The sequence below is a fragment of the Thamnophis elegans genome, chromosome 1, assembly GCF_009769535.1.
Source record: "Thamnophis elegans isolate rThaEle1 chromosome 1, rThaEle1.pri, whole genome shotgun sequence".
In the NCBI taxonomy this organism is placed as follows: domain Eukaryota; kingdom Metazoa; phylum Chordata; class Lepidosauria; order Squamata; family Colubridae; genus Thamnophis; species Thamnophis elegans.
The window spans coordinates 77,742,779-77,769,655 of record NC_045541.1 but is presented as its reverse complement, the minus strand read 5'-3'; the positions used below and the strand labels follow the sequence as shown (position 1 = coordinate 77,769,655).

At 39.2% G+C, this 26,877-nt stretch overlaps 1 protein-coding gene across 10 annotated transcripts in view; it reads left to right on the top strand.

The window, feature by feature from the left end:
* The window catches only part of CHID1 (chitinase domain containing 1), a 135,550-nt gene extending 112,584 nt beyond the window's left edge, over positions 1 to 22,966 (top strand). For all 10 annotated transcript variants that reach the window (XM_032221630.1, XM_032221596.1, XM_032221571.1 and 7 more), the window contains exons 11-13: positions 20,187 to 20,267; positions 22,094 to 22,136; positions 22,709 to 22,966. In XM_032221630.1, the coding sequence (XP_032077521.1) occupies positions 20,187 to 20,267; positions 22,094 to 22,136; positions 22,709 to 22,807 (223 nt within the window). In that variant the 3' untranslated portion in view covers positions 22,808 to 22,966. The remainder of the gene's footprint in view (positions 1 to 20,186; positions 20,268 to 22,093; positions 22,137 to 22,708) is intronic.
* The last annotated feature ends 3,911 nt before the right edge of the window (positions 22,967 to 26,877 follow it).

The window sequence follows — 26,877 nt, the reverse complement described above, 5'->3', positions numbered from 1 at the left end:
ACTGACAATGCATACTGTAGCATTTCTAAAATTCTGTTATTAGGGGGTACTTTGTCGATTAATGAGAAAAAAATGAATTTCAACAGTTGTAGAATCAGACTGCAACATAACAAAATTGACAAAAAGTGAAGAGGGTCTGAATACTTTCTGAATGTATTGTACATTGTTCTTTATAGCAATAGCACTTAGACTTATACACCGCTTCACAGTGCTTTACAGCCCTCTCTAAGTGGTTTACAGAATCAGCCTATTGCCCCAATTTGGGTCCTCATTTTATCGACCTCGGAAGGATGGAAGGCTGAGTCAACCTTGAGCCGGTGGGAATCGAACTTCCAAACTGCTGGCAGCTGGCTCTTAGCAGAGGTATCTGTAGCACTGCATTCTAACCACTGTGCCACCATGGCTTTTATAAAATTATCTTGAGTCAAATTGCCCTGCTCAGGACTTATGTACAATTTGGGGATCTTCCTGAACTTTCAGCTCATCTCAAGAAGCAGGAGGCAGCTGTACCCCATAAAGCCTTTGGGTAGATTCTGCTCATCCATGAATTGAGAGGCCCTCCTCACTGTGATTCATAACTTTCTCTCTTTGTGATTGAAGTGTTCCAATAAAATCTACGTAGGGATGACCTTTAAAACCAAATGGTGCAGAATGCAGTAATATAAGCAGTGATGGTCAAGCCTCACTAACTCATGTAACACCCCTGCTAGTTGGCTCCCAGTTGGTTGGTTGCCAGTTGGCTTCCAGGTACAATTCAAGGTGATGGTTGTCACCTGTAAAGTCATGGCATGGCATAAATTCTAGCTATTTGAAGGACCACTTATCTTCTATAGCATCTGCTCGTCCATCCACTCCAACAGGGTTGGCCTGCTCCAAGTCCTCTCAAGGGAGCCAGGGCACACAACCTGCCCTTTGGAACAGCACCTTCTGGAGATCTGCATGGTTCCTACCTTGTCTGCCTTAAAAAAATCTGGTTGTTTCCCCACGCTTGAGGCTAGATGATTTAGGTGAGTCCTTTTATGGCAACTTAATGGTGGTGTGCTGTGGTTTTTGCAGCCTTCCTCCATTCAGCAGCTGTATTTTATGCCATGCTGAGGGCTTATTTTTAAATTGCATTTTTAGTTAGTGAAACTATCCAACTCTTTTGGAAGTTAGGCAGCCTAAACATTTGACTAGTACAGTCATATAAAAATAAGTTGATTTGTAATTAGTGTGGTGTTCAATAATATAATTTTGTACCTATTAAGAAAGGCCAATTGTTATATTCATATTATGAAATCAAAACTGTATGAGAGAATTAATTCAAGATCAGAAGGCACAACACTTACAAAACTCCTGTTGTTTGAATGAAATAATGAAAATCCTGGGAGAGATCCATTGCATGTGTTTATTGGCAGCTCTTAGTAACCTTGAGCAAGTAATTAAACCCCTTGGCCTATCTTCTCATCAAAAAAATGGGTGTTTAGAGAACATTAATTAAACAGTGCTTATGAAATGGTTTTTAGGATGTTAAATGATTAAAAGCCTGCATATTCATAATAAGTTACATGCTCGTTTTGTATTAAGCTTAATTTTCCTGAATCTTACATAAATGAAAAAAAAACATAAATTCTTGGTGACATGCAATTTGCTACATTTTTATCACCAGTAATACCTTTGTGCTGTGTTGCATTCATTAAGCAGTAATCAATTCCTAGTGGCTAAATTTTGGATTTAACCCATGTGATATAAATCAACAGCAAGGTTCATTAGCCTCTGCAATTTCTCCGGGATGCATAAGTCATGAGTTATTAGTGCTTATCACACATGGTGATTGCATAATTTTATTAAAATGTATTTGGTGGTAGAGCAACGTGAGCAACCAATTAGTTAAGTTCAAGAGGAACCCCAGTTAAATTATTTTGAGTAAGCCTCTGCAGATGAAAGATGTCCTGTTCTATTTCTTATGGAAATGTATATATTGCTACTATACTCTAGTTTCTCTATGAGTAGCTGATAAATATATCTCTTCTGCTCCTCGCTGCATCCCTAAATGAATTGTGCAACCATAAACGTGAGACTAGAAGAGTTTTTCCCTTTAAATTGGGAGATATTTTCTTACATGACCATTCTCTGCCTGTGTTGCTTTCTTGTGATTTCAGTTTTCTTTAAAAAGGCACTAAAGCGTGAAAATTGGTGCTCTCAAAGAAATAGAAATACTGCAAGTAGCTATGATTAAGAATGTCTTTATAAATTTGAACACAGCCTCCTAATCCATGGTTCATAAATCTTTCTCTGTCTCTCTCTTTCATTCTGTGTCTCTCTGTGTGTGTGTTTTCTTCCTTTGCTCAACTCTTTCCATATCTCAGCCATGCTGGATTTTGTTTGGGGATCTTGATTTGTGTTGCCAGACTGATCTGTTAGGTGCAGATGGATCAGAACATGAAGCATCTTGGATTATTAACCAATATAACCAGTTGTCTAATTTAAACAGTATAGGACAAATCTGATCCCATTTTTAGTGACTAGGCAGTTTACAAATAAAAGACATACAGCAATGTAAAAACAAATTTTTAAAAATAATTAAAAACAAATTTTTAAAAATAATTAAAAACAAATTTTTAAAAATAATTTAAAACAATTTTTTAAAAATAATTAAAAACAAATTTTTAAAAATAATTAAAAACAAATGTAAAAGTAGAATTAAAAACATTGTTAAAATTGTTCCAAAGGTGTTTTTTCAAAAGGCAACTAAACTTTCTGGTTTTATCTTTGAAGATGTTCACTTCTCATCCAAGAAGCTTCTTCAGCTCTGACTGGATGGTGGGGAATGGAAGGATTTCCAGAAAATGTAAAATGCGAGTGGTTCCTGTGGTTTGCAAGTTGCCTCTTGAAAAAGCACCTTTGGAACAACCTTGACCTGAATGATTGAGAATCTCCATAGACATTATTCAAATTAAAATGTAAAAGTTAAAAAGCACCTTCAAGAGAGTACCTTCAAGCCAATAACCACCCCTAGGATTGCCTACCATAGATCCACATACTAATTAGCAGAGTTAGATCTTTTCTGATGGGAAGCGGTGACTCAGTGGCTAAGATACTGAACTTGGCAATCAGAAGGTCAGCAGTTCAGTGGTTCAAATCCCTAGTGTCGCGTAAAGGAGTAAGCTCCCGTTACCTGTCCCAGATTCTGCCAACTAGCAGTTCAAAAGCACGTAAAAATACAAGTACAAAAATAGGGATCACTTTGGTGGGAAGGTAACAGTGTTCTGTGCGCCTTCGGTGTTTAGTCATGCTATCCGCGTGACAAGGGAGACATCTTCAGACTGCGCTGTCTCTTCAGCTTTGAAACGGAGATGAGCACTGCTCCCTAGAGTCGGAAAAGACTAGCACATACCATATTTTTTGGAGTATAAGATGCACCTTTTTGCCTCAAAAAAGAGGCTGAAAATCTGGGTGCATCTTATACATCGAATACAGCATTTTTTGCCTCCCAAAGCCCTGCCCCTTTCACCAAAATGGCCATGCATACCCTTATGGAGGCTTTCAGAGAGTTCCTGGGGGCTCTTTTTTGCCCCCAGCCTCCAGCAGCACTCTGTAAGGCTATGCATGCAAATTTTTTGACAAAAAACGGGCCCGTTTTTGTGAAAAATGGCCCATTTTTTGCTCATTTTTGCCCTCCCCCTGAGCACTCTGCAAGCCTCCCCCCCCCCCAAGGCTATTCATGCCTTTTTTAAAAAGGGCCCATTTTTGCAAAAAGACCTCTTATACTCCGGTGCGTCTTATACTCTGAAAAATATGGTATGTGCGAGGGGAACCTTTACCTTTACCTTTAGATCTTTTCTATAAGGCCAGGAGAGTGGAGACCTGCTTACTTCTGGAGCAAGATATTCCATAGCGCAGGGTGGATCAGTGGAACAAGACATACTGAAGTAATATACAAAGGGTTGGTCCAGGAGAACATATTGCCATATTATTTGTTCATATCCTCCTAATGAAGCTACAGGGATGGACACAACTTCATCCAAATTTCATTGTAAGAGAATGGGTCATTTTAGCTACAACAACTTGATCCATGTATTTGAGTGGATATAATCATGGCAAGGTCTATATCTTGTTGCAGTAGAATAGCAAGTTATTGAATGCAACCCTGTTTAGTTTACAAACATGGATTAATTGATTGATAAACCAGGGAATTGATTATATGCTATCAAGTTGGGAAAAACTCTTAGCAACGTAGATAAATTTGCTGTAATCTCTTCCCAATTCGGTCCTTTGGGCTTTCTCAGTTTTCCAGCATGCATCAAGAATAATGTCTCCCGGTCCTCAGTTTTTCCTAAAGTCAGCTTCGACACCTCATGTATTCCTTCCAGGGCAAGGCTCTAAGCTTCATTGGATGATTCCAAACATTTTAATAAGAAATGAAATTAAGGATATTGTTTAGAAGGCCAGGTCCTGAAGGTGAAACTCAAATACTTTGGCCACCAAATGAGAAGGAAGGACTCAGTGGAGAAGAGCCTAATGCTGGGAAAGTTTAAGGGCAAAAGGACGACAGAGAATGAAGTGGCTAGATGGAGTCATCGAAGCAGTAGACGTGAGCTTAAATGGATTCCAGGGGATGGTAGAGTACCACGGGCATGACCAGCATGTGATGTATGCAGCCCGTGGGCCGAGAGTTTGATGACCCTGTTCTAAAGTATTTTATATCTACTTTACAGAGATGTGCTTTTGGGCTCTTCTAGGTTTTGGCAAATAATGTTCATAGCAGCAATGAGCTGCACTTGCAACTACGTAGTAGCTTAACCATAGCCTCATAAAATATTGTAAAATTGGGTCAGTCACATGACTGCTCCGTTTTATTATTGTTGCAACCTATGACCATAATAGGCAGGCTCCAGTATAGTTGTAACTCCAGCATTACCTATACAGCCTGATATGGTTTTTAAAGAGGAAAAAAATCATGATTAATTAATTAGAGTGTGTGAAGTCTGTTCCATACTTGCTTTCTCAGTTAAGAAGTTCTGATGATGGTAACATACAAAATTCACTTGTCAAAATGTGTTTAATTACCATGATTAAAGACGTAGCTGTCAGGATATTTAATACTTGGAGCTAATTCTTATTATGATGTTGCAGTGATATGTGCAATTCCACTAAATGTACTAACTGGAGCCAACTTCCATTGTGATAAGAGCCAACTTCCATTGTTGTATAGTACTTAATTATAGTTAATTTGATAATAAGAGAATTGCAATGTATTTTGTTTGTTGGCAGACTAAAAATAAAACCCATGTCACAGTTATCAAATATGTTCATTATTAAAATATAGACAGCTGTTAGTCTAAAAAAAACAACTAAATACAGATTTGATCCTAAAGCCAAATACACTAGAACAGTCTTTTTTTTAAAAAAAAAAAAAATCAAAATGCCAAGGACAGTAAAATGGATTCAGGAACTAGGTTTAATTCAAAATAAAACTATAATAGCTTTAGCACCCAACATGTTGATGTCAAATTCAGAAGATCCTAAGCCACTCACCAAACTTGAGACTTTCCTTCCTTAAAAGCAAACAAACTTTTTGATCTGGCATTCTAGGTATAGCATTTAAGTAGCTACAATCTATTCATTTTCTTACAGTAGAATGTTTTTGGATCCCAGAAGTATTCAGGACTCAGAAAAATCGTTTTGCCTTTGATACCCACTTCACTTGAGACTTCTCTGCTGTATTGAGCACAACTGCAACTAGCTGGTTTTGCCATTGCACAATATGTTTTAAGTGACATAGATTAATTTGAATTGATCAACGCACAGAGAACATTGGATTGCAAAGTTAGCTGAAAATGGAATAGCCTGCATGTTAGTCCTTAAACCACATATGTTTCCTGTGGGGGATGCGGAAATGGCAAAGTCGAAACACTGACATTTGGTTGCATCAAGGTACAGCCAGTATGGCTTTCTGCTGTATTTGGGGGTGGGGGTTTGTGTATGTGCTTCCTTTGTAATTAGGATGGCAATAATTTGCAACTGACTGCATTATTAGCATTTTATCTTTAGATAGCTAAGTGCATTTCAGAAATGTATAGTACAGGTTGACAAAGTTTGTGCTTTGAAACAATAACACACATTCGCAGACGCTCAGTAGCTACCAACCAAGAATGTAGCTCTTAACTGCGGCTTACATATCTGGGACCCAATTAGTTTATGGAAATGCCAACAGGCTCTTGCTGACACAACTATAGCCTTGCTTATTGATTCATGTTTCATAATTATCTGGTAAATTACTTCACCCCATTCTTGAAAGAATGGATCCTGGCTTTCTTTCATTCTTGGGTTATTATATTGGACATTTTAAAAATTCAATCTGTTAGAAATCTGTTTGTGTTACTGTGTATAAAAGGCAATTACATTTTTGGTTGACAAAAGGCAACCTCAACTAACTGCACTGTGGTAGGAAAGCACTGGTTGTTTCTAAATTAATTTTAAGACCAGAAAGCACGTCCTATGAGCTGAATCCTTCCACTTTTTCCATCAAAACAGCAAGAAGCTTCTCTTTTAACTATGGAAAAGCAAGCCAAGCACCCACTCACAAGAACTATTTGGAGAATGGTAGGACCCTGTACTTGAAAGGTTCAGATTTCAGAAGCTTCCCAAAACATATAAACTGAATTTTATCCTGTTGAAATTGCTCTTCCTTTATTCAGCAAATGATGCAAGCCATGGTAGGTTACACGTAAGATGCACTATAAAAGTATGTTTCCTATTGAATTTTTTTTAATCTATGAAGTAATTTAGCACTTTGTAAATTTCTCAAAGTTGCTTGCAACAATTATGCACTAGAGGGAGCTATACTTCCATTGCTGAAGGAATTAAAATTGAAATTAAGAATCTACAACACATGCTTTTTCAGACCTGAATAATCAGCTAATCGGAGCTAGGGCCTTTTTTTATAATTTTTTTTAAAAAAATGCACGAATACATAAGAACATTGCTTTTTTAAAAATAAAAAACGGCCCGGTCCTATTATTATATTTATTTAGAAGTGTCCTGGAGTCTTTAAATTAGACATTTCTGATTTAAAGCTCAATGCTTCTCTCCCAATCCCTAAATATTTTTAATGCCTGGAATCTTCCCTAAATATTTTTAATGCCTGGAATCTTCAGTATTATCCAATCCTTTGAGTTTTCAGTATGCTTGTGGGAGAGCTTGAGGGTGAAATTGTCAAAACTTCATCACATATAGTGAGATCAAAAGATTTCAATTGTTCTAATGGTTTTAAATTTTCAAGTGTTTGACCCTGTTGTCATTATGATTGCACACTGAGACAATTGCCAACTCTTAAAGGGGCATCTTGCTGCTACCTAGATGCTTAAGACTAGGGTTGTCAAACTCGATTTCATTGAGGGCCACATCAGGGTTGTGTTTGACCTTGGACCAGGTTTGACCTTGGACCAGGTTGCGTGTGGCCAGAGGGTGGTCGTGGCCAGTTTCATGTCACTTGTGTCGGGGGCACCTGTGGTAGCCCGAGCGCTCTGCTGGAAAAAACGGGCTCCCGAGCTCCATTTTTGGTTGTGACGGCTTCCAGCAACCCTCTGCCAGCGAAAACAGCTCGGGAGGGCCGGCCCTCCCGAGCTCTGTTTTCACTAGCAGAGGCACTACGGGCCACTCCTTTGCTGTTTCCAGGGCATCCCCACAGGCCAGATCTAAGCACCCCGTGGGCTGAATCCTTGAGTTTGACACCCCTGTTTTGCACTCTGGTACCAACAATCCCTTGCCATTAGCCAAGGTGGCTGCAATGAGTGATAGCTGATCCAGAGCGTTTGGAAAGCATTAGCTTTCCTTGTCCCCACTTTAAGCTATGGATGGAGAGTACGTCTACCTTTGCTGCATTGCCTCCCTGAGCTGTTTGAAGCCATACTGGATATAGCTTTAGCAAATGGGCAGCTGTCGAATGTGGTATCTGTCAAAACAAACCGCACTATGCAGAGACAGCAACGCAGATGGAGCTCACCATTGTTTGTCTTTCTTCAGCTAAAAAAATGTTTGCATAAAAATATTTATGAAAAATAGTTTACTCCTGAAAATTGGGGAGGGGGGCAGTAAAATGTGCATGAAGGGTAATTTAAAACCAGTCCTAAGGGAAATTTAGCTTTCTGAAATATGAATTGGAGAAATTTACATGAAAAAGGAAGACCGCAAGGATACGTGGGTGAAAAAGATATGCTACGACTGCATAAAAATCCCATGCACATTAGTAATGTCAGGTGAATCTCTATATGATATATAAACAGTTATAATTAACATGCATCTGTGTACATGTATATGTAAAACCTTTGTTTTGAAAAACCCAAACATGGTCCAAAATATTATATTACTTGTATGGACAGTTAAACTAATTATATTTGTACTTGACTATAGATGCTCAGGGACGCAGTGACTCAGTGGCTAAGACGCTGGGCTTGTCAATCAGAAGGGTTGGCAGTTCACTGGTTCGAATCCCTAGTGCCACGTAATGGAGTGAGCTCCCGTTACTTGTCTCAGCTTCTGCCAACCTAGCAGTTCGAAAGCATGTAAAAATGCAAGTAGAAAAATAGGAACCACCTTTGGTCGGAAGGTAACAGCATTCTGTGCGCCTTTAGCATTTAATCATGCTGGCCAGATGACCACAGAGACATCTCTGGCCAGCGCTGGCTCTTCAGCTTTGAAACGGAGATGAACACTGCCCTCTAGAGTTGGGAACGACTAGCACATATGTGCGAGGGGAACCTTTCCCTTTATCTTATAGATCTTCAGTTAAAATTTCCGAGTTTTGGAAAGTCGTCACTTCCTAAGAGCACTTCCAAGAGAAACTCTGCATGTGTATATAACAACATGTGGGTACAAGGTCAGTTTTTCTTGATGCTTTTTCCATGCCAAACCACCCTCTTCCTTTAAATAAGTAAAATTAAAACCTCAAGACAGAACAGACAGCAGCACATTGCTGACCTTAACTGATCTCAAACACTAAGCAAACTCAGATCTGATCAGTATTTGCCTGAAAGATCACCACAAGGCTCCTGGAACTGGAACTCTGAATTTTGGAGAAGGAAAAAAAGAATAGTCCCGTCCCCCCCCCAGATCATTTCCACGCAAAGAATTTCTGCCAGTTCCATATAGTTCTGCCTGAGCAGAACTATAGTAGTTGGCTCATTTTGAGGGCTGAGTTAGCTCTTCTCTGCGCTGATTTATTGCAAACTGGAGAAAATCTGAGCTCTTTTGCAATGCTAGAACTTTTGGGCCATCTATTTCCCTATTGGTGGAAGCCTTCATCTCTCCTGGGTTCCAGGTCCTGATCTCAGATGAGTCCCTCTGGCGCAGAGCAGTCGCTTGAAACCTCCCAAGTAATGTAGCTGTTTTGTAAGTCAACTTCACCACCACCACCACCACCACCCTGGCAAAGGGGAAACCCAAGTAGAATTTCTGTCATCTCTTTGCCTGGCCTGCTATGTGAGGAGAAAAGTCTCAAGAATCTGCAAATATTTTATAAAAATAGTTTTGAGAGTAGAAGTCGAAACAATTTTGTTTCAACTTCTACCCTCAAAATGATGCTACAGGGCATAGCACACCAAAACAAGTAGACACAAGGACAGTTTTCCCACCTATGCCATCATTCTGCTGAACAACTATTTCCCACAACACTGTCGAATTATTTAGTAAGACTGTATTACTATTATTCTTCTCATCTTTCCTATTACTCATCTCCTTTTCTACTTATGACTATAACTTTGTTGCTTGTTATGATTTATATTGTTTTATTTAGTTTCCTGGTATGATTTATGTTAATTGCTTATTTAGTACCCTAGGACTGTCACTAAGTGTTGTATCTTATGATTTATGATGAATATATTTTTATGATGACTATGATTTATCATTTATAGCTTTTATGTGCACTGAAAGCTTATACACCAAAGACAAATTCCTTGTGTGTCCAATCACACTTGGCCAATCAAGAATAAAGAAAGAAATAGTCAAACTAGCCTGGAGAAGGCCAGTTATGTTTTAAAGTGGAATTCCTGGAGCTTCTGAATATAATTGATTAGAAAGGCTGGGAAAACCAATTGATTGCCAGGCTATTAGTAGGATATACCTATGTGTTTTTATATGGTGTCTTTCTTTCTTTCTTTCTTTCTTTCTTTCTTTTTCTTTCCAACTGCCATCTCTCATAAAGTTGTCCAAACTAACAACACAGATGTAAAGGAAAACTACTTATTTATTTATTTACTTCCTTCCTTCGGAGATTTTTTCTCTGAAATCTGCAGCAGCTGTGAGAATAGGGCACTGAATAACATGTTTGCACAGTTTGGATGACAAATGATCACAGGCAGTCCTTTTTTAGTGATTGCCTAATTTAATAATGTTACAACAGTGATGGAGAAGTAATTTTACAATCAATTTTCCCATTTATGACTTTCAAAGGTCTGCAAAACAAAAGAAAGCTGAAGCAAGATCTTAAGCACTATTGCCGTTTCACTTAGTAAGTGCTCATTTTAGCAATTGAGGTGCGAGTCCCAGTTGTGGTTGCTAAATGAGGACTATCGTAGTTTATAGAAATGGCAAGAGAACTTAGATATTGTATATACTGCTTCATAGTGTTTTACAGCACTCTGTGGGCTGTTTACAATGTCAGCACACAGTGACGTGCGGTGAGGTTTATGGCTGGTGAGGCACACAAGTCAGTTTCTTCACCTTATCCTCTATAATGAGATGTAGATCAGGAGTGTAAACTCAAGGCCCATGGGCCAAATCCAGCCCATGGGATGCTTAGATCTGGCCCGTGGAGCCATCGGTCGCTCGCTCCTTCCCTTGCTTGCTCATTCGACGGGAAGCACGGAGAAGAGTGCGAAGTCCAGTGGAGGCAGGAAGGTTCTCGGAGCTCTGGGAAGCTGCAAAAGCGATTGGGGTGCGCTGAGAACCTTCCTGCCTCTGCTGGACTTCGCACGCTCCTCACAACTGCAATAGATGTCCAGAACTGGCTTTTGTGGCTAATGGGGTTTGGGCTTCCAGCCCAACAGCCCCCGCCGCTTCTGGACATCTATTGCAGTCGCGAGGAGCACGCGAAGTCCAACGGGGGCAGGAAGGTTCTCGGCCCTCCTGAGAACCTTCATGTCTCCGCCGGTTGCTGGTTGCCCAGCTGGCATAGCCCCGCGCGCACCCCTTCTCCCTCCTCCTCCTCTTCACTCCCCCAAGGCTCTTCTCCTCCTTACCGGAGCTCAGCAGGAGCTGGACACAAGGGATTGGAGGAAAACACATCTTGGAAAACTTCACCGGGAAGGGAGGCAGAGAACCAGTGGGGGGCAGTGATGTCCTGGAATGCCCCCATGCTTTGCTGGTGGCCATGCCTCCTAGGCAAGTTCGGGGAGGTCCTAGGAGGCTGGCCGCACCACACAAGCTACCGCCCGTGAGCGGCAACGGAACAGGCGGGGCAAGTGAGTGAGGGGGCAGGGCAGGTGCTCCATGACGAACCTCTTCTAACCGGAACGAGCGCCCTCTACTATGAGACAGGAGAACTGCATGTCTCACCTAGTCTGACTTTTTAGGCTTTTTATGATCGCTCAGCACAAGAAACACATTCTACCCATAGTTGTTGACAAAAAACTCTCCATTTTATATTATATACATCAGCTAAACTATTAAAAGGTGAGATACAGAGAGACAGCAATGCGGTCTCATTACAGATCATGTAAAACGGTTAAGCAGAGTCTTCCACGGTGAGGCAGCAGCTAGCTCAGCCTCTCAGACGAGAGCTGAGGTGAGGCTGAACTAGCTGCTGCCTCACCATGGATGACTGCTTAACTCTTTAAAAAAGCCTCTTTAAAAACGCCCTCTATATGAGGCAGGAGAACTGCATGCCTCACCTAGTCTGACTTTTTAGGCTTTTAAGCCTCTGTTTAACTCTTCTCGTGCTGAGCGATCATAAAACGCCTAAAAGTCAGACTAGGTGAGGCACGCAGTTCTCCTGCCTCATAGTAGAGGGCGCTTTTTAGAGGCTTTTTTAAACATTTAAGGTCATCCACGGTGAGGCAGCAGCTAGCTCAGCCTCACCTCAGCTCTTGCCTGACTAGTTGAACGGTAAAAAGCATTTAATTTATTTTTTCCTTTTACATTTTTTTTCTTTTCATGATGAGAGGTGAGGCTGTGCCTCACTTGCCTCACCTGACTGCACGTCACTGCCAGCATACTGCCCCCAACAATCTGGGTCCTCATTTTACCAACCTCGGAAGGATTGAAGGTTGAGTCAAGATCAACCTTTGTCAGGATCAAACTCCAAGCAGTGGGCATAATTTGCCTACAATACAGTGTTGCATTCTAACCGCTGTGTCACCACAGGGCTTCTTCCTTGCATTTTCAGACTGGTAGCACTGAGGAGGAGCATAGGTTGGTTTCAAACTGCTTTGCAAGGATCAGAAAGAGAAAATGGTGGATGTGTGGAAATATCCTAAGAAATCCAGGTGTGAACATTGATAAGATACAAGTGCTGCATATGTACTTTATAAAGATCAATAATTATATGGTCATTGATTAGGTTTAAAAATTTTTTAAGTATTTAAATAAAAATTGTACTTTTGTAAAATTGGTGTTGAATTCCTGTTCTTTGGTAGAAACACTGAATCATTGAGTTAGTTTCCTGAAAGGACAAGTGATGATATTTTCATGCTGTTTACTCAATAATTTAAATGTCATATACTGTATCAGTTATTACGGTGTCCCTGTACAGTGGGAAACGAATGAAGATCTCTAACAAAAAAAAACTTTCAAAAGTATCCTCCCAGACTGTGTGCTTTTAAGAATACTTTGCAGTAAAGGATACATATGAAATGAAAGAAACAAATATTAATCCTCTGCGAGGGGTAGTACAGGTAGTCCTCAACTTACAACAGTTCATTTAGTGACAACAACGGTGAAAAAAATGACATGACCATTTTTCACACTTCCCCATGATCCCCTCATCAAAATTCAAACATTTGGCAACTGACTCACATTTATGACGGTTGCAGTGTTGCAGGGGTCATGTGATCAGCTTTTGCCACCTTCTGACAAGCAAAGTCAATGAGGAAGCCAGATCCACTGAACAACCATGTTAGTTAGTAATTGCAGTGATTCCTTTATTGCATGAAAGTTCTTAAAATGGGGTAAAACTCATTTAACAACTGTCTTGCTTAGCAATAGAAATTTTGGAGCTCAATTGTGGCTGTAAGTCGAGGACTACCTATAATGTGTGGGCTTCAACTTGCTGAATCCCCCAGCCAGCCAGTATTTGGGGAGTTGAATTCTACACATCTTCAACATGCCAAGATTGAGAAACAATGATGTATTGCATGCAAGTCAAGTGCTTTAGTATTGAACTAGGTATTTAAGAAGTAAATATAGTAGGGTGTTGTGACTCAGCAGAAACCTGTGAGTTGTTTCAGGATGCAGGATTACCATGCAGCTGGGGCTCGTTAGAGTCTTCTCCTACAGATAAAAGGACTGATGGTGCCACACCCTGGTTGCAGAAGTCAACGTTGTTCGTTTGTTCGTGAGTTCAGTTCCGTTCCTGTTCGAGTTAGTGATTCAAAGAGGCACTTGGATAAGTGATTTGCTTTCTGTAAACCTGGTTTGCTGTAAGAGTTTTGTTTTTGCATTGGCTGTGTAACTTTTTGCCAGAGACTTTATCTATGTTTATTTTGGGCTCGCAGCCAGCTTGAGCCGGGACTGATAAGGATATTTCCTTGAAGTTCTGTCTGGCTGTCGTTGTGAACAAGCAAGGAGGGGGGGGGGGGTCAGAACAGTAGGGTGTGTTGCTTTCTAGTTGTGAATCTACAGAGTAGGCAGGGGCATGCATGGGAGATCTCAAAAAAACACAACCATGGGCATGACCACTTTACCCCGTTGTTATGTGTGATGCCCCCTTTTCCGTTGTAGTCCCCATGTTGTCTTTCTTTTTATTACATATGGACAGCCCTGACAAGAGCTGTAAATTAACCCTGAGAATTCTAAGGAAACTTGTTAAAGAACAATCCCAGGATTATTTGAGGAAACAAAAACATTGCTGACATCTGACATCACTTTATCAACAATGTGGCATCAGTTTCTTTTTTATATGCTTATTTTTTTACCTATTACTGGGCCATAAAATAGTTGGGAAGAAGATATAAAAGTTTCTAAAAGAAGAAGTAAATGGGGGAGAGCTAAAAATCTAGGCCTGCATGTTTCACCTTTGGTTGCCATAAAATTATATTGAAATATTTTCCATTGCTGAGAATTGAAGCCATGCATAGTTATTAAATTACTGTGTCCTTTGTCAATTACTGACTTCCTGGAATGTTATAGAACTTGAGCATTTTTCACACCCGGCAAAAAAGAAAAAAAGCATCTTGTATAAATTGTGCCATCCAACAATAATAAATCCTTTATCTTATGGGCCCTGCCTTTCATTCTAAATGCATTACAGTGTGTGCCGTTTTATGGATCGGGCTGGATTAGTAATTTTCTTTGGGTCAAATATTTAAAGAGGAAAGTTGTTCCTTTTTTTTGCTAACCCTGTGTCTTCGTCTCTAATCAATATAAATGAATCAGAGTAACTATGTGAAATCAAAACTGAAGCAAGATAAGACTTGTAAAGAGGAGGAGGAGGAGACGTTTCTAAAATCCATTATAAAGATTAGTGCCTCTGCAATATAAGAATCACATAAAATAATAACAAAGTGTGTATGTGTAGAAGTGCATGTGCATATATTTCTTTGTTTAAAGCAGCCTTCCCCCCCGCTCATAAATTATATAGCTATTTCCTCTCAAACATTTCTTCTCTATCTAAACATAGAGAATACCTTCCACTTTAATCTTCCAATAGAAAAAGGAAATTCCCAGAAGCCCCAACCATATCTGATTCAGTAACACATATCAACTTGTGCTGGAGAGGTTTCTTTAATGACTTGATACTCAGCAGCACCAGATCCAGACTGAAGGGCTAAAAGATGCTTATAAAATACACTCTGGGAATCACGTATGTCTATAAAAAGGAACAGCCTCTTACCTACTTTGATTGTTTTCCTTTTACACACATCTGCCACCATATTTCTTGTCTCTATGGAGAACTAGTGGCAATTCCAAAGCTACCTTCTTCTCTCAGCAGGTGCATCTTACCTGTTCCGTTACATACTCGGTGAATTATTGCACATGCAATAATGTTATGTTGCTTTCCTATAACAACAACAATAACAACAACAACACACTTCTGTAATGACAATGAAACAAATGTCTGTTCCCAAGCTAATCTGGGTCTACTCTTTTATTCCGGGACTTTGAATTTACAGGCTAAGCGGTAATAGACCTACTTAGGCAAGACAAGATAAAGTACTAATTTTATCACTGAGTCATCTTAAGTTCAGATTCTGGAAAATCTAGGATGACTGGCCCAGATTCAACATCATAGTAAGCTGTCAATGAACCTTGCTACTATCTCTTTTTCATTGCCGGCAGTGCTTTAATGTATGAATGAAGATGGGAAACAGGTTTTGTTAAAAACTTCGGTTTATCCTCCCTCCCTAAAGACATTGATCTGTGCCCTGGAGTCTGATAAGTAGATGGCATACCAATTGCAATAAAAAAGCTAACAAAAAAGGCATTTGTTCATGTTGCTTTGACTAGATGTAGAAGATGAAGATCATACAAGATGCCCAACTTCAGAGCTTAAGGAAGCTGGAAGAATCTGCCCTTGGTCTGAGGTGGCAGAAGCCGAATAAGACATAAATCTCTTAATCTGTTCTTTCCTTGAAACAGCAGAAGGAAGTGGTTTCAAGAGTAATGTCGGAAACAGAAACTTGGCTTCCAAGTAAAAGATTGCTTCCCTTCTCTAATCCCAACCCTATGTATGATTTTAGATTTCTTTAATTATGGAGCGAAGGCAGTCAATTCAAGATTTACAGTATTCTAATTGTGATGAGCATGGTATAAATTTGTTACATGTTCTGTTAAATTGACCAGGTCGTACAAAACACTACTTCATTTGTATTCTATGGAGACCTGCGTTATTGCCCTTATAACGTTCCAGTAATGAAATCATTTTTTTTGTTTCATTTTGTTTGTTTTCTTACTTGTATTCCACTGACTCACCGAACAGTTCTAGGCATCATAAAACAAAGTGAACACCTTAAAGAAGAGCATGAATGCATAACATGAAGTAATATTCCTCATCACTCACTCATTTATTCTTTAATTGCCAGCAATCTTATCATGTCCTTTTGGAAAGCTCTTCACTCTTACACAAACCACAAATGTGTCAGCTGCCCTCCCCATCACTTGTGCTGCATCCTGCCACAATCCTGAGATTGGGGGAGGGAAGGGGCCTGTTGTAAAGGGGTCATGGGGCAGGGGGGAGATTAGCCTGGTCAGGAAGCAGAGGTGTGAACCAGTTTCACCGGGCCCACCTTCAAGGATTGTCCAGGACCTGGGAATGGAATCTTAACTGCTTCTTAAAGTGTCCTGTTCTCAAAACATCTTACTATCCTATTGGGCACTGAGAAACTGGTCAAAGCAGGGAAGGCTAAAGGTTTGGAACAATGTAGCAATTTGTGTGGGTTTTCTTCATATCTGGCCTTGCTTTCGCTGCATCCAGTTGTCTCTAGTAAAAGAGCTTTGTAACCTGCTGATGGAATCAAGCGTCTTTCTTTCTTAGAGAGTCAGCTGGGGCAGGCTTGTTTATACCTAATAGCCAGTACCTTGAATTGCACAAAAAGCCTACCATTAGCCAATGCAATTCGTGCAAATGTATGTTACTTTGCTCTAACAATTTTAATTCTGAATCATCTTGAGGATCAGCAAACCTATATGATTAGCTGCAGTAATCCCAGTGCAAGTGATAAACCTAAGAGTTTTTGATGCAAACATGTTGTGGTCCAAGAAAAATCAGAATTGATATGCCAGGCGCGTTGCAGAATAGCTGTACTGTCAATGGTTTTCACTTGTTTCAGTAGGTGCCACAAATCCAGGAGGATCCTCCCCTTCCCAAATTGTGTACTTGCTGTTTTAATGCCACCTATTTAAAGCCAAATATGGAACTGTTTTTGAATCATGATCAATGTTACTGAATGCCACAGAACTGTCAAGAGGGCTACTTTCCCCCTCCCCTCCCCCATCAAGGCCAAGGTGCAGGTTATCCACAAGAGTAACCACAACAGTTTCAATTGGATGCCTAGGCATGGAACCACACTGGAAGGAGCCCATATAATCTGTTTCCAGAGAGAGTCTCTTTAATAGCCTCACCATCACCACCACCGTTCAAGAATATACAGTGCTGTGGTGGCGCAGCAATCAGAATGCAATACTGCAGGCTAATTCTGCCCACAGCCAGGAGTTCAATCCTGATCGGTACAAGGTTGACTCAGCCTTCCATTCTTCCGAGGTCAGTAAAATGAGGACCCAGATTGTTGGGGAAAATATGCTCTGTAAGCCGCTTAGAAAGTTAGCACTATGGAGTGTATATAAGCCTAAGTGCGATTGCTATCTGGGCTGAACAATAGCCTCTTGTTGAAATTGCATCATAACCTCCCCACTTTAAGACACATTCATTATGGCAGCATGCATCTATCTCCTTTCTGGCAATCAAAGTAACTAGTTGGGCTCAACCTACAGGAGCTGGAAATGATCTTCTAAAGAACACTTTCTCAAAGTTCACGGATTTGAATGAATTCCAAACATTAATAATTCTTTTCTTTGGTGGATATTACAAGGACATTTGTACATGTTGGGGAGAAAGAGTTGTATGGGAAGAATACATCAATATTACTGAACTGGTACTTGTTTTTCTGCCTTCACTTTTGCTTTCAATAGTAATGTTGGTCATGCAGAAGACCTTAATTATATGATATTTACATTGTTGTATCAATAGATAGCCTAGTGGGTTTGTGTAAAATATAGCTCCAGCCATCGGTTATAAAAACTTTGGTTCTACTTAGAATTACATTTTTGAAAATGTAATGTATTAAAAAAAACCCTGCACTTTTCCATTTCTGCAAACATATTCATAGTATCAGTTGAAATTTCGGATGAGCTAAGCTGATGATTATTTGATGGAAATCAGTTTACTTTCTTTAGAAAGGAAAGAGAAGTTTAGTAAAATATATAGTTAAGGTTGATTGCTCTGAATGTAATTACAAGTAGAAAATTTCTACTGTGCAGTATTTTACGTTGATTGTAGGGATGATTTAGAGGAAATGAAAAATAAGTAGTTCATGTAGAAACGAAGAGAGATCTGCAGATTTGCTCAGCCTGGATAACCAGAACTTTTGGTCTCCAATAGCAAAACTGTATTTCTCTTGTTCTGTATGGGTGATGATGCCTTGAAATAGTACATGAAAACAAAATCTGAGCTTGAAAGTTCAAAGATGAGAAAAAATAACATCAACAAAAGACTAGGTGGAAGATTGTTCCCCATTTGCCCAGTACCAGTGCCAATCCTCTGGAGAGAAGGGTTGAGTTTGCAATGAAAAACAATTTGGAACAAGAAGCCACATTAGCTGTGTTCTTCTGGAATTCTTCTAGCACCCTGAATGTGGACAGCTTAATAACGAATCTCAGCCTGAACGCAAGAGATGAAAGCCCACAGCTTAATGTCTGTGGAGATTCTTAGTCGTCCGGGTCATAGTTGTCTCAAAAGTGCTTTTTTTCTTCAAATGGCAACTCGTTTCTTTTATGAGAAGCAGTAGTAATAGCACCTAGATGTATACACTGCTTCACAGAGCTTTATAGCCCTCTGTAAGTGGTTTACAGAGTCAGCATATTGCCCCCAACAATCTGGCTCCTCCTTTTACCGACCTCGGAAGGATGGAAGGCTGAGTCAATGTTGAGCCCGATGAGAGTCGAAGTGACGAACTGCCAGCAATTCAGCAGAAGCAGTCTGTAGTACATCATTCTAACCACTGCGCCACCACGGCTCATAAAGCAAAACATTTTTGTTAGGAATATAATCTAACAGTTGGGTTGGCAATATATAAATCATGTAAGAATGCTATACCTGTTTCTTTAAATCATACTGTAAAATGTGATTGGTTGCTGTTCTCAATCGGCCATAAGAGGGAGCCAGAATGACTGTTAGCTCTCTGTTAGATTTTCTTCCTCCTCCTCAAGGAAAAAACAATCAAGTTGTCTTTTGAAGAAGAAAAAAAATCACCAATGACACAAAGTCACAACTTGTGTCAGAGATTTGGACAACTAGGTCAATCTTTCCCTCCCAATCTTGGGATTAAAAGGATTGAAATGGGATCACGTTTAGAGTTGTATTTCACTGCCAAGAAATGCTCTGACAATTAAATAGCCCCAGATATTAACACTGCACTATATTTTCTTGGTACTTCCTGGTTTTCCCAGAACCCGTAAGAGATATATTGTTAGAGTAAGGTTTTTCATTCATTCATTAAAGTCCACAATTTCTCGAAACACTGCTTCTTGAACAAAGTATATTGTGTATCTTCAGCTTCCCAGAGAGAAGATAGAGAAAAGAAAGCTGTAACAGTTCAAACAAAAGCAAATGTGAAAGTTAATAATGATGAATTTTGTCATAAGCAAATGCTGTTGACCTTCAGAGAATATTTGCTGACATTTTAATAGTATAGAGGGCAGAGTATAAAGGCCATCCACTCTGAAGAACATCATGGAATTAAAAAGAAAGAAGAGGTCATCCATTAGATTTTATTACAGCTGGATAGAGTGTGAGCATAAGATAGCAATTTGTAAAGATCTTAGATAAACATATTACCCAGTGTTGAACTAAAACCACAGGATTATGGAAATAGCTTAGACACTGCAATGCTTTTTCATTTAGCAGTAAAAGAGCTAAGATGGATCTATGAAAAGAAATAATAAAAAGCTTTTTTAAAAATTAAAAAAAATCCCACTAAATACTTGCAGAAATTTAATGAGAGGAGGAATAAATAGCAAAATGTTTCCCATGCTACAGGGAGGTGTTTTTTTTTACAAGTATGTTTTTAAAAAACATAATGAGCGAATTATTCCTGAGTTGATTGGAATATGCAGTCATGTGGTGATAGAGCTAATGCAATGGAACAGCATGCATTATATATAGCGTGCTGGAAGATTTTTTCCGGTATTAAATAACTATATGTAAATTCTGGCAGGAAAATCTTTGAATTCCAAAATGTTCATATTTTTTTTCTTTTTTACAAAATCTTTTTTAGATATATTGAAATATTAAAAGAGCACAAGCCTAAATTAGTCTGGACTGAAAAAATTGCTGAACACTACTTGGAATATAAAAAGTGAGTTGTTGTTATTATTTATTGTTCTTTAAATTCAATAAATGCCAAACTGCTGTTGAACCATCTATATTCATGGAGGAAATGACCTTTTGACTGAAGGTAGAGAAATAAAACATCTTCTTTACTTTTAAAAGTTTCAAACAATACAAAAAGATTGGTTTTTAAGAAATTGGATAAATAGCAGAATCTTTACCAATAAGATGTTAAGTACTTGTTGATCATGTAACAAAACAGTAAGATGCTTTTATTGTAGGTGAAGGTACTAACACTTGTTCATATTAACCCAAATCCATCATTATATGTGGCTGCATTTGTGTGTGAGAGAGCTGGATGTTAACACATGAATAACTCTTTTTGTTGACAGCTGGATTTTAAATTTCCTTTAAGCTCAAAAGATATATTACTTTATTCTCAATGTTTTATTTTATGAGAAAACAGAACTAAACTCATACCTATTTTTCAAGGGGAAAAACTCAGTCCAGAATGGTTTCCTGATCCAAATCTGAAATGGATGGTAGGTGTCAGGATTCCAAGTAATAGATCCATCGCAAGCAAAAACTCCGAGGCAGGTTTATTCCTCAAAGAACAGCTTTATTGGAAATATCATATTGGTACATATCTGGTGAAAACCAACTCTGAGGGATCCCTTGGTTTTCACCCAATTAAAAGTAAAAGTTTTCCCTTCAACCCCAAACAATGTGTCACATGGCCCAATCAAGACAACGTCCACTGATCTGGTGACATCACTCACCCTTCCTCCAACCAGGTGTGAGAACATCCTTGGTTGCCAAGAGAAAATATTTTATTTTGGCTACACAACCCCAGCTATCTCTAATCCCCCCTCCTATCCCTCACTCCAGTGTGATGGCACTGAAGCCTCAAGATGGCTTCTGCCAGAACAGCTTCAGGGTTGACAGTAGCACATCGTAAAGGGATAAGCAGGCACCAGGTTTTTGTTTTCTGATTGTATGCTTTTGTGGTTTCTCACGTTATATAGTTACTGGATTTTATTGTTGTTGTGAGCCAACCAGAGTTGTGCTTAAGAGGGGTGGTCAAATAAATAAATCTTGTGGCGTTTCCCTGCTGAAATACATTATTTTCTATATTGCAATTTGGCCCCAACATGGGATTTTGGGAGCAAATTATAGGCTGGCCCTATGTTAAAGGCCTAAGAGCCAAGAAGTCAATGTTGAGCAGAGTTCTGTGATATATATGAGGAATGACTTTTTCAGAAAACTTTGCATTCCATACCCATCCTTCTTGGATGGTTGTAAGTGGTGATTTCCTCTCGTTTTCCATTCTATATTAAAAGAAATAGAATGATTTAGCCAAAGGTTGACTTGTTTTTAAAGCACAGTAAATTCTTTCCCTTTTGATATTTTGCTTGAGGAAGTTTTGACTACCTTCAATCCTTTTCCCATCAGAAAGGCTGAAGCACTTTATTTGAGAAACATCTCAGCTGGAAAATTTATCTCTCGTCACTTTTCAAGAAACCCAGGCTAAGTAAAGAAAAAACTAAGAGAACCACTACTGTATGCATGGGTTAAAATATATCTTATGCATTTAATATAGCTTTCCAAATTGTAGAATGTTGTTAATTATTTTGCTAATTATAAGATGTTCTCCAGCCACAAACATTTCCTACATTTTCTCTCAGTTGCATGCTTAGTAGTCTCCTACCTCATTCCTATCCTCTGGTTTTATGGAAGGAAATACATTGCAGGGGGAAAATAGCAGATGTATTTGTCATTAGAGTATCAATTGATATAATGATATATTAACTACACTATTTCTTTTTATCTCTTTTTCTCTTGTGCCTCTTGCAGAAGTAAAGGAAACAAGCATATAGTCTTCTACCCAACTTTGAAGGTATGCTAATCTAATTTTAATGGAGTGGGTGCACCATAACTAGGAACTGGAGAGAATTTAGTTTGCATTTTGATAACATTTTAGCCAATGCACTTCTAAATTCTCATTATTTTGTGATGCAGCTCTCTGAGCATAAAATGCATATGAGAGGGAAACATATACACAGAAATATGTATGGGTAGAAACTTAAAAAAGTATAACTAGTGCAGGGAAATTGGAACAGAAGAAACTTAGGGGGGAAAAATAAACAGAAAGATGCCAAAACTGACAGATGCATGCATCTCTATTCAAAACATGAAGCTGTTCTACTCATGTTCCAAGGCCAGTACATTTATTAGTAAAATAGAGTAGCTACATTCCCTCTGTCGAGGAATAAATTGTCAGATTATTAACTGGCAATTTATACAAGTTGTAGCTCATTTAATGGTTTGAACTGATAATAAATGAAAGCTGTTTATGATATGTGATTTTTTTTTGTTTCTGTGAACCTCTCCCCCCAAACCATGAATCAATCCCTAAAGAGTATATTCAGCAAAATTAATAATCCATAATGTTTCTCTTGTGTTTTGCAGTCCATTCAACTGCGGTTAGAACTTGCAAAGCAACTGGGCACAGGAATCGCTATCTGGGAATTGGGCCAAGGCTTGGATTATTTTTATGACTTGCTTTAAAAGAAATGTGCTTTTCTTCACTGACCCTTCATCTTCAGTCAAATGAAGGGGGTTGATGTGGGCAGGACATTTATTTTGGGGCGGTGGCTATATAATTTATATGAAACCTGCTTCATACTTTCCAATAAAGATATCTTTTGAGGTATTGCCTTTCCTGAAGTGCGTGTAGATGAGTAATTTTAAAGCAGAGAGAGACACCAATACTGGTGTGCGGTAAACCCAGCTACAATGAAAGTAGGTAAGACATGTCTATTTTCCCCCATTTGTTTGTGCTTAAATCCATGGAGAAAATCTATCTGTGTGGTCGATAGGAGTCAAAAATGCCTTGATGGTACATAACCATAATCATTATCATGCTTAAAGGTAATTCAAAGTGCAGTGCTTGTGCTCCAATCTGGTAGAATCTTAAGAGGTCAGTAGAATTGACCTCCGAGTACACATCAGGTTGTAACAATTAATTATTGGCTGCCCTGAAGTAAACTGATTCTCGGGCAGTTTAAATATACTTGAGTCTAAAATAAATTAAACAATTTTGGCTTTATTTAGGCTGCTCATTCATTACAATCAGTATCAAATAAGGGTGAATTTAAGCCAAGTCTTGGGAAATGCAAGTTCTATCTGTACTGCCAAGTATATGTTGGTTTTATACTATTTTAATCGTCTGGATTTCCCCCACCATAATCCTAGAATGATAGTTTAGTGAAATGCTGAAAAGTTCTTCTTTTAAAGATTCCTATTGCATGCTGATTCACACAACTATAATATCCTGGGAAATGTGAACAGTTGCTGATCTATGAAACCTGCAGGGTATCCATATTTTCAGAGTTTCATTAAACCAAATTGCTCTGGAGGCTGCCAGGTTGTGTAAGTTATTGTAAATTGCTTAAGTGCAGCTCCTGGAACTTCTTGCTCTGTGATTGTATAAATGTCTCTGGTGGCACACAACTTTCCTCTTTTAGTGAAGAAGCCGGGAGAAGTTCCAGAGGTAGCATTTCCTTGGATCTGGATGGATCATCAGAGACTGAAGTCTTGTAGCACTTGAATTTATTTACAGGCTTGGATTTGTAGCAGCTTATTCATTGTCCTACATATAATCCTTTTGAGAAATCTCATGTACGTCTCTTGCTTGGTTCCTGCATAGCCATTTTCCTTTTGTGGGACTTTCTGTGCAGCATCTTGCTCAACTTCTGATATGCCACGCATCTTATTTCTCTGCTACTGCTAAATGCATATTATTGTCTGTGTAGCTAATTCCAGAACTTGAGAGCAAGAAGGCTTCTGAACTAAGCTTGATTCCATAGGACGGTTGAACAAACAAAGGGCTTATCCCAAAAGTGCTTTTTCAAGAGGCAACTGGACTGTTTTTTTGTTTTTCTTTGAAGACGTTTCGCTTCTCATCCAAGAAGCTTCTTCAGATGAGAAGTGAAACATCTTCAAAGAAAAACAAAAAACTCCAGTTGCCTCTTGAAAAAGCACGTTTGGGACAACCATGACCTGGACGATTGAGAATCTCCATAGATAAAGGAGAATCTCCATAAGCAAAGGGCTTACATTTTGGTAGTGAAGCCCCTATTCTTATATCGGCTGTATTTGGGAAATCTCCAGATTGCTGAAGCTCATCTTGCAGTTACTTACTAAGTTATTGAAACCTCTGTCTGTTCTTGGCTTTACTGTTGTCATCTGGCCTTCATTCTTACTGCAAGTTGCTGGAGCATCAAATTCATTTAGGTTAAGGTGGTTTCAATATTTTGGCTCTGTGCTTCCAGCTTGCAGTTTATCTCTAAGCAAGCACAATTACAGTGTTCATGCTGGAAATGTGCCCTATTTTCTTGAGCAATAAGAAGTTCCAGGCACAGCACTTACTTAGGTTTGGCTTATTTGAAGGAAGAGTTCGCTGTAGACTTAAGACATTCATGTAATTACCTGGGTTAAGATAGGAGGGAACACATCCACCGTGTCAACGTGAAAGTATTTTCTTCTTGTTGCTAGCCAGACTTGAACAACATAACAGGTAGGTTTAATAAATTAAGATTGATAAAATAAAACAGGAAAACAAGATAAATAAAAAATGCATAGGTAGTCCTTGACTTACGACCACAATTGAGCCAAACTTTTGCTGCTAAGCAAGGCAGTTGTTTTCTCCATTATGCAATATTTTTGCCACATTTGTTAATCAAATTGCTGCAGTTGTTACGTGAATCATGTGGTTGTCAAGTGAAACTGACTTCCCCCATTAACTTTGCTTGTCAGAAGCTGGTTGGGAAGGTTATGCCCAAAAATGGCAGGACATTTCAATTCCCACCATGGACAAACTACAACAGCTACAGAAGCTGATAGAGTTGGCAGAAATGGATAAATTGCCCGTTTTGATTAAATAAAAGAATATAAGTACCTTTGTTGCCATATGGAGACCGCTTCTGAACTTTGTGCTTGAGGTGGAAAAAAATGAATCTTTGATTTTGGGTTTTACTGATTAGACCAAGGGTGTCAAACTCAAGGCCCAGGGGCCGGATCCAGCCCACGGGGTGCTTAGATCTGGCCCTACAGGGCTCCCCTGGAAACAGCAAAGGACCGTCCTGCAGTACTTCTGCCAGCGAAAACAGAGCTTGGGAAGGCTGCGGGCGGCGTTCCTGAGCTCCATATTCACTAGCAGAGGGCTGCAGGAAGCTGTCACAGCCAAAAATGGAATGCAGGAGCCCATTGTCACTGGTAGAGTGCTCAGGTCACCACAGGCACCCCTGACATGAGTGATGTTGAGCTGACCAGACCGCCCGCCCCCCTGTCTCCCCTGAGATCAAACACAACCCTGATGCAGCCCTCAATGAAATTGAGTTTGACATCCCTGGATTGGACTGATGTGTGTTTATAGAAATGGCTAGTTTATATTACTATGGAAAAGCAAACAGTTGCAGTTTGATGTTAATGCTTTATTTTACGGCAACAGAGGGAGTCTGAACTCAACGGTTCCCCCCCCCCCCACAGCCCTTTCTCACTCCTCCCGCCCCGGCCCTTCCCTTGACTGTCTTCCTGTTTCCTTTTGTATTTTGTATCTTATTTTATAACCTAATGAAAATTTCTGACAAAAAAAGGGAAGGTTACAAATGATGATCACATGACTCTGGAGATGCTGCAATGGTGGCAAGTGTGAGAAAGAATCACAAATCACTGTTTTTTCCACGCCGTTGTAACTTTGAATGGTCACTAAATGGCCTAAATGAATAAGGTTGTATGTAGAGAACTATATGTAGTCAAATCAAATGGTTCTTGGCAAGGTCCTGATGGATTTTGCCTGTTAGTATCCAAAATCTGGCAACATTATACGAGAATACGTAAGTCTGATCAGCTAAAAGGAGTCAATGTAACCTAACTGCTAAGCTAATAATCTTATTGCGGGAGATAATATCGAGTGTAATAATTACCAGTTTGTAGTAAGATTGATAGTAAAGAAGTGAATGAACTGTTGTTTTGATAGCTCCCAATTTTTACTGTCAAAAGACCTTATAGAATTTTCTGGAATATTTCTTCTAAAGCTGCACATTGCAAGTTATTATAGCATGTTAGCATCAGAGATCTTCAGATTTTCCGCAAACAACTTTGATTGAGATGTCTGGCAGGCTTATATCTGGTGACTAGAATAATGTGGGAATTAGGCTATCCTCAAGGTTATTCTTCCATGTCAAACACTCATTGTCTGATGTTCTTCCTAGCGAATTGTACCTTTTTATGACCAGTACATGAAGGGGGAAGCTGCAATGAAGTGGCTTCTCCAGCTCCATTTTGTGATGAAGGAGTTGTCTCATATGTGGGATTAAGTCTAAAATAACGAATTTTAGAGAAACGTAGAAGCTATTGATATATGCACTCACTTCAAATTTAAGGAATCCTGCTTCTATACAAAGAAGAATGTTCGGCCCGCACCAGTGCATTTGAAGAATATTTCTTAGGAAGTTGGACTCAGTGTGCATTATTTGATTAAGCTTTATTTTTAATTCTGGCTACCATTTATGGATTTTCTGCTGACACCAGGACTGAAAAGATGAAGTTTTATGGATTTGTTTACAGATAAGAGA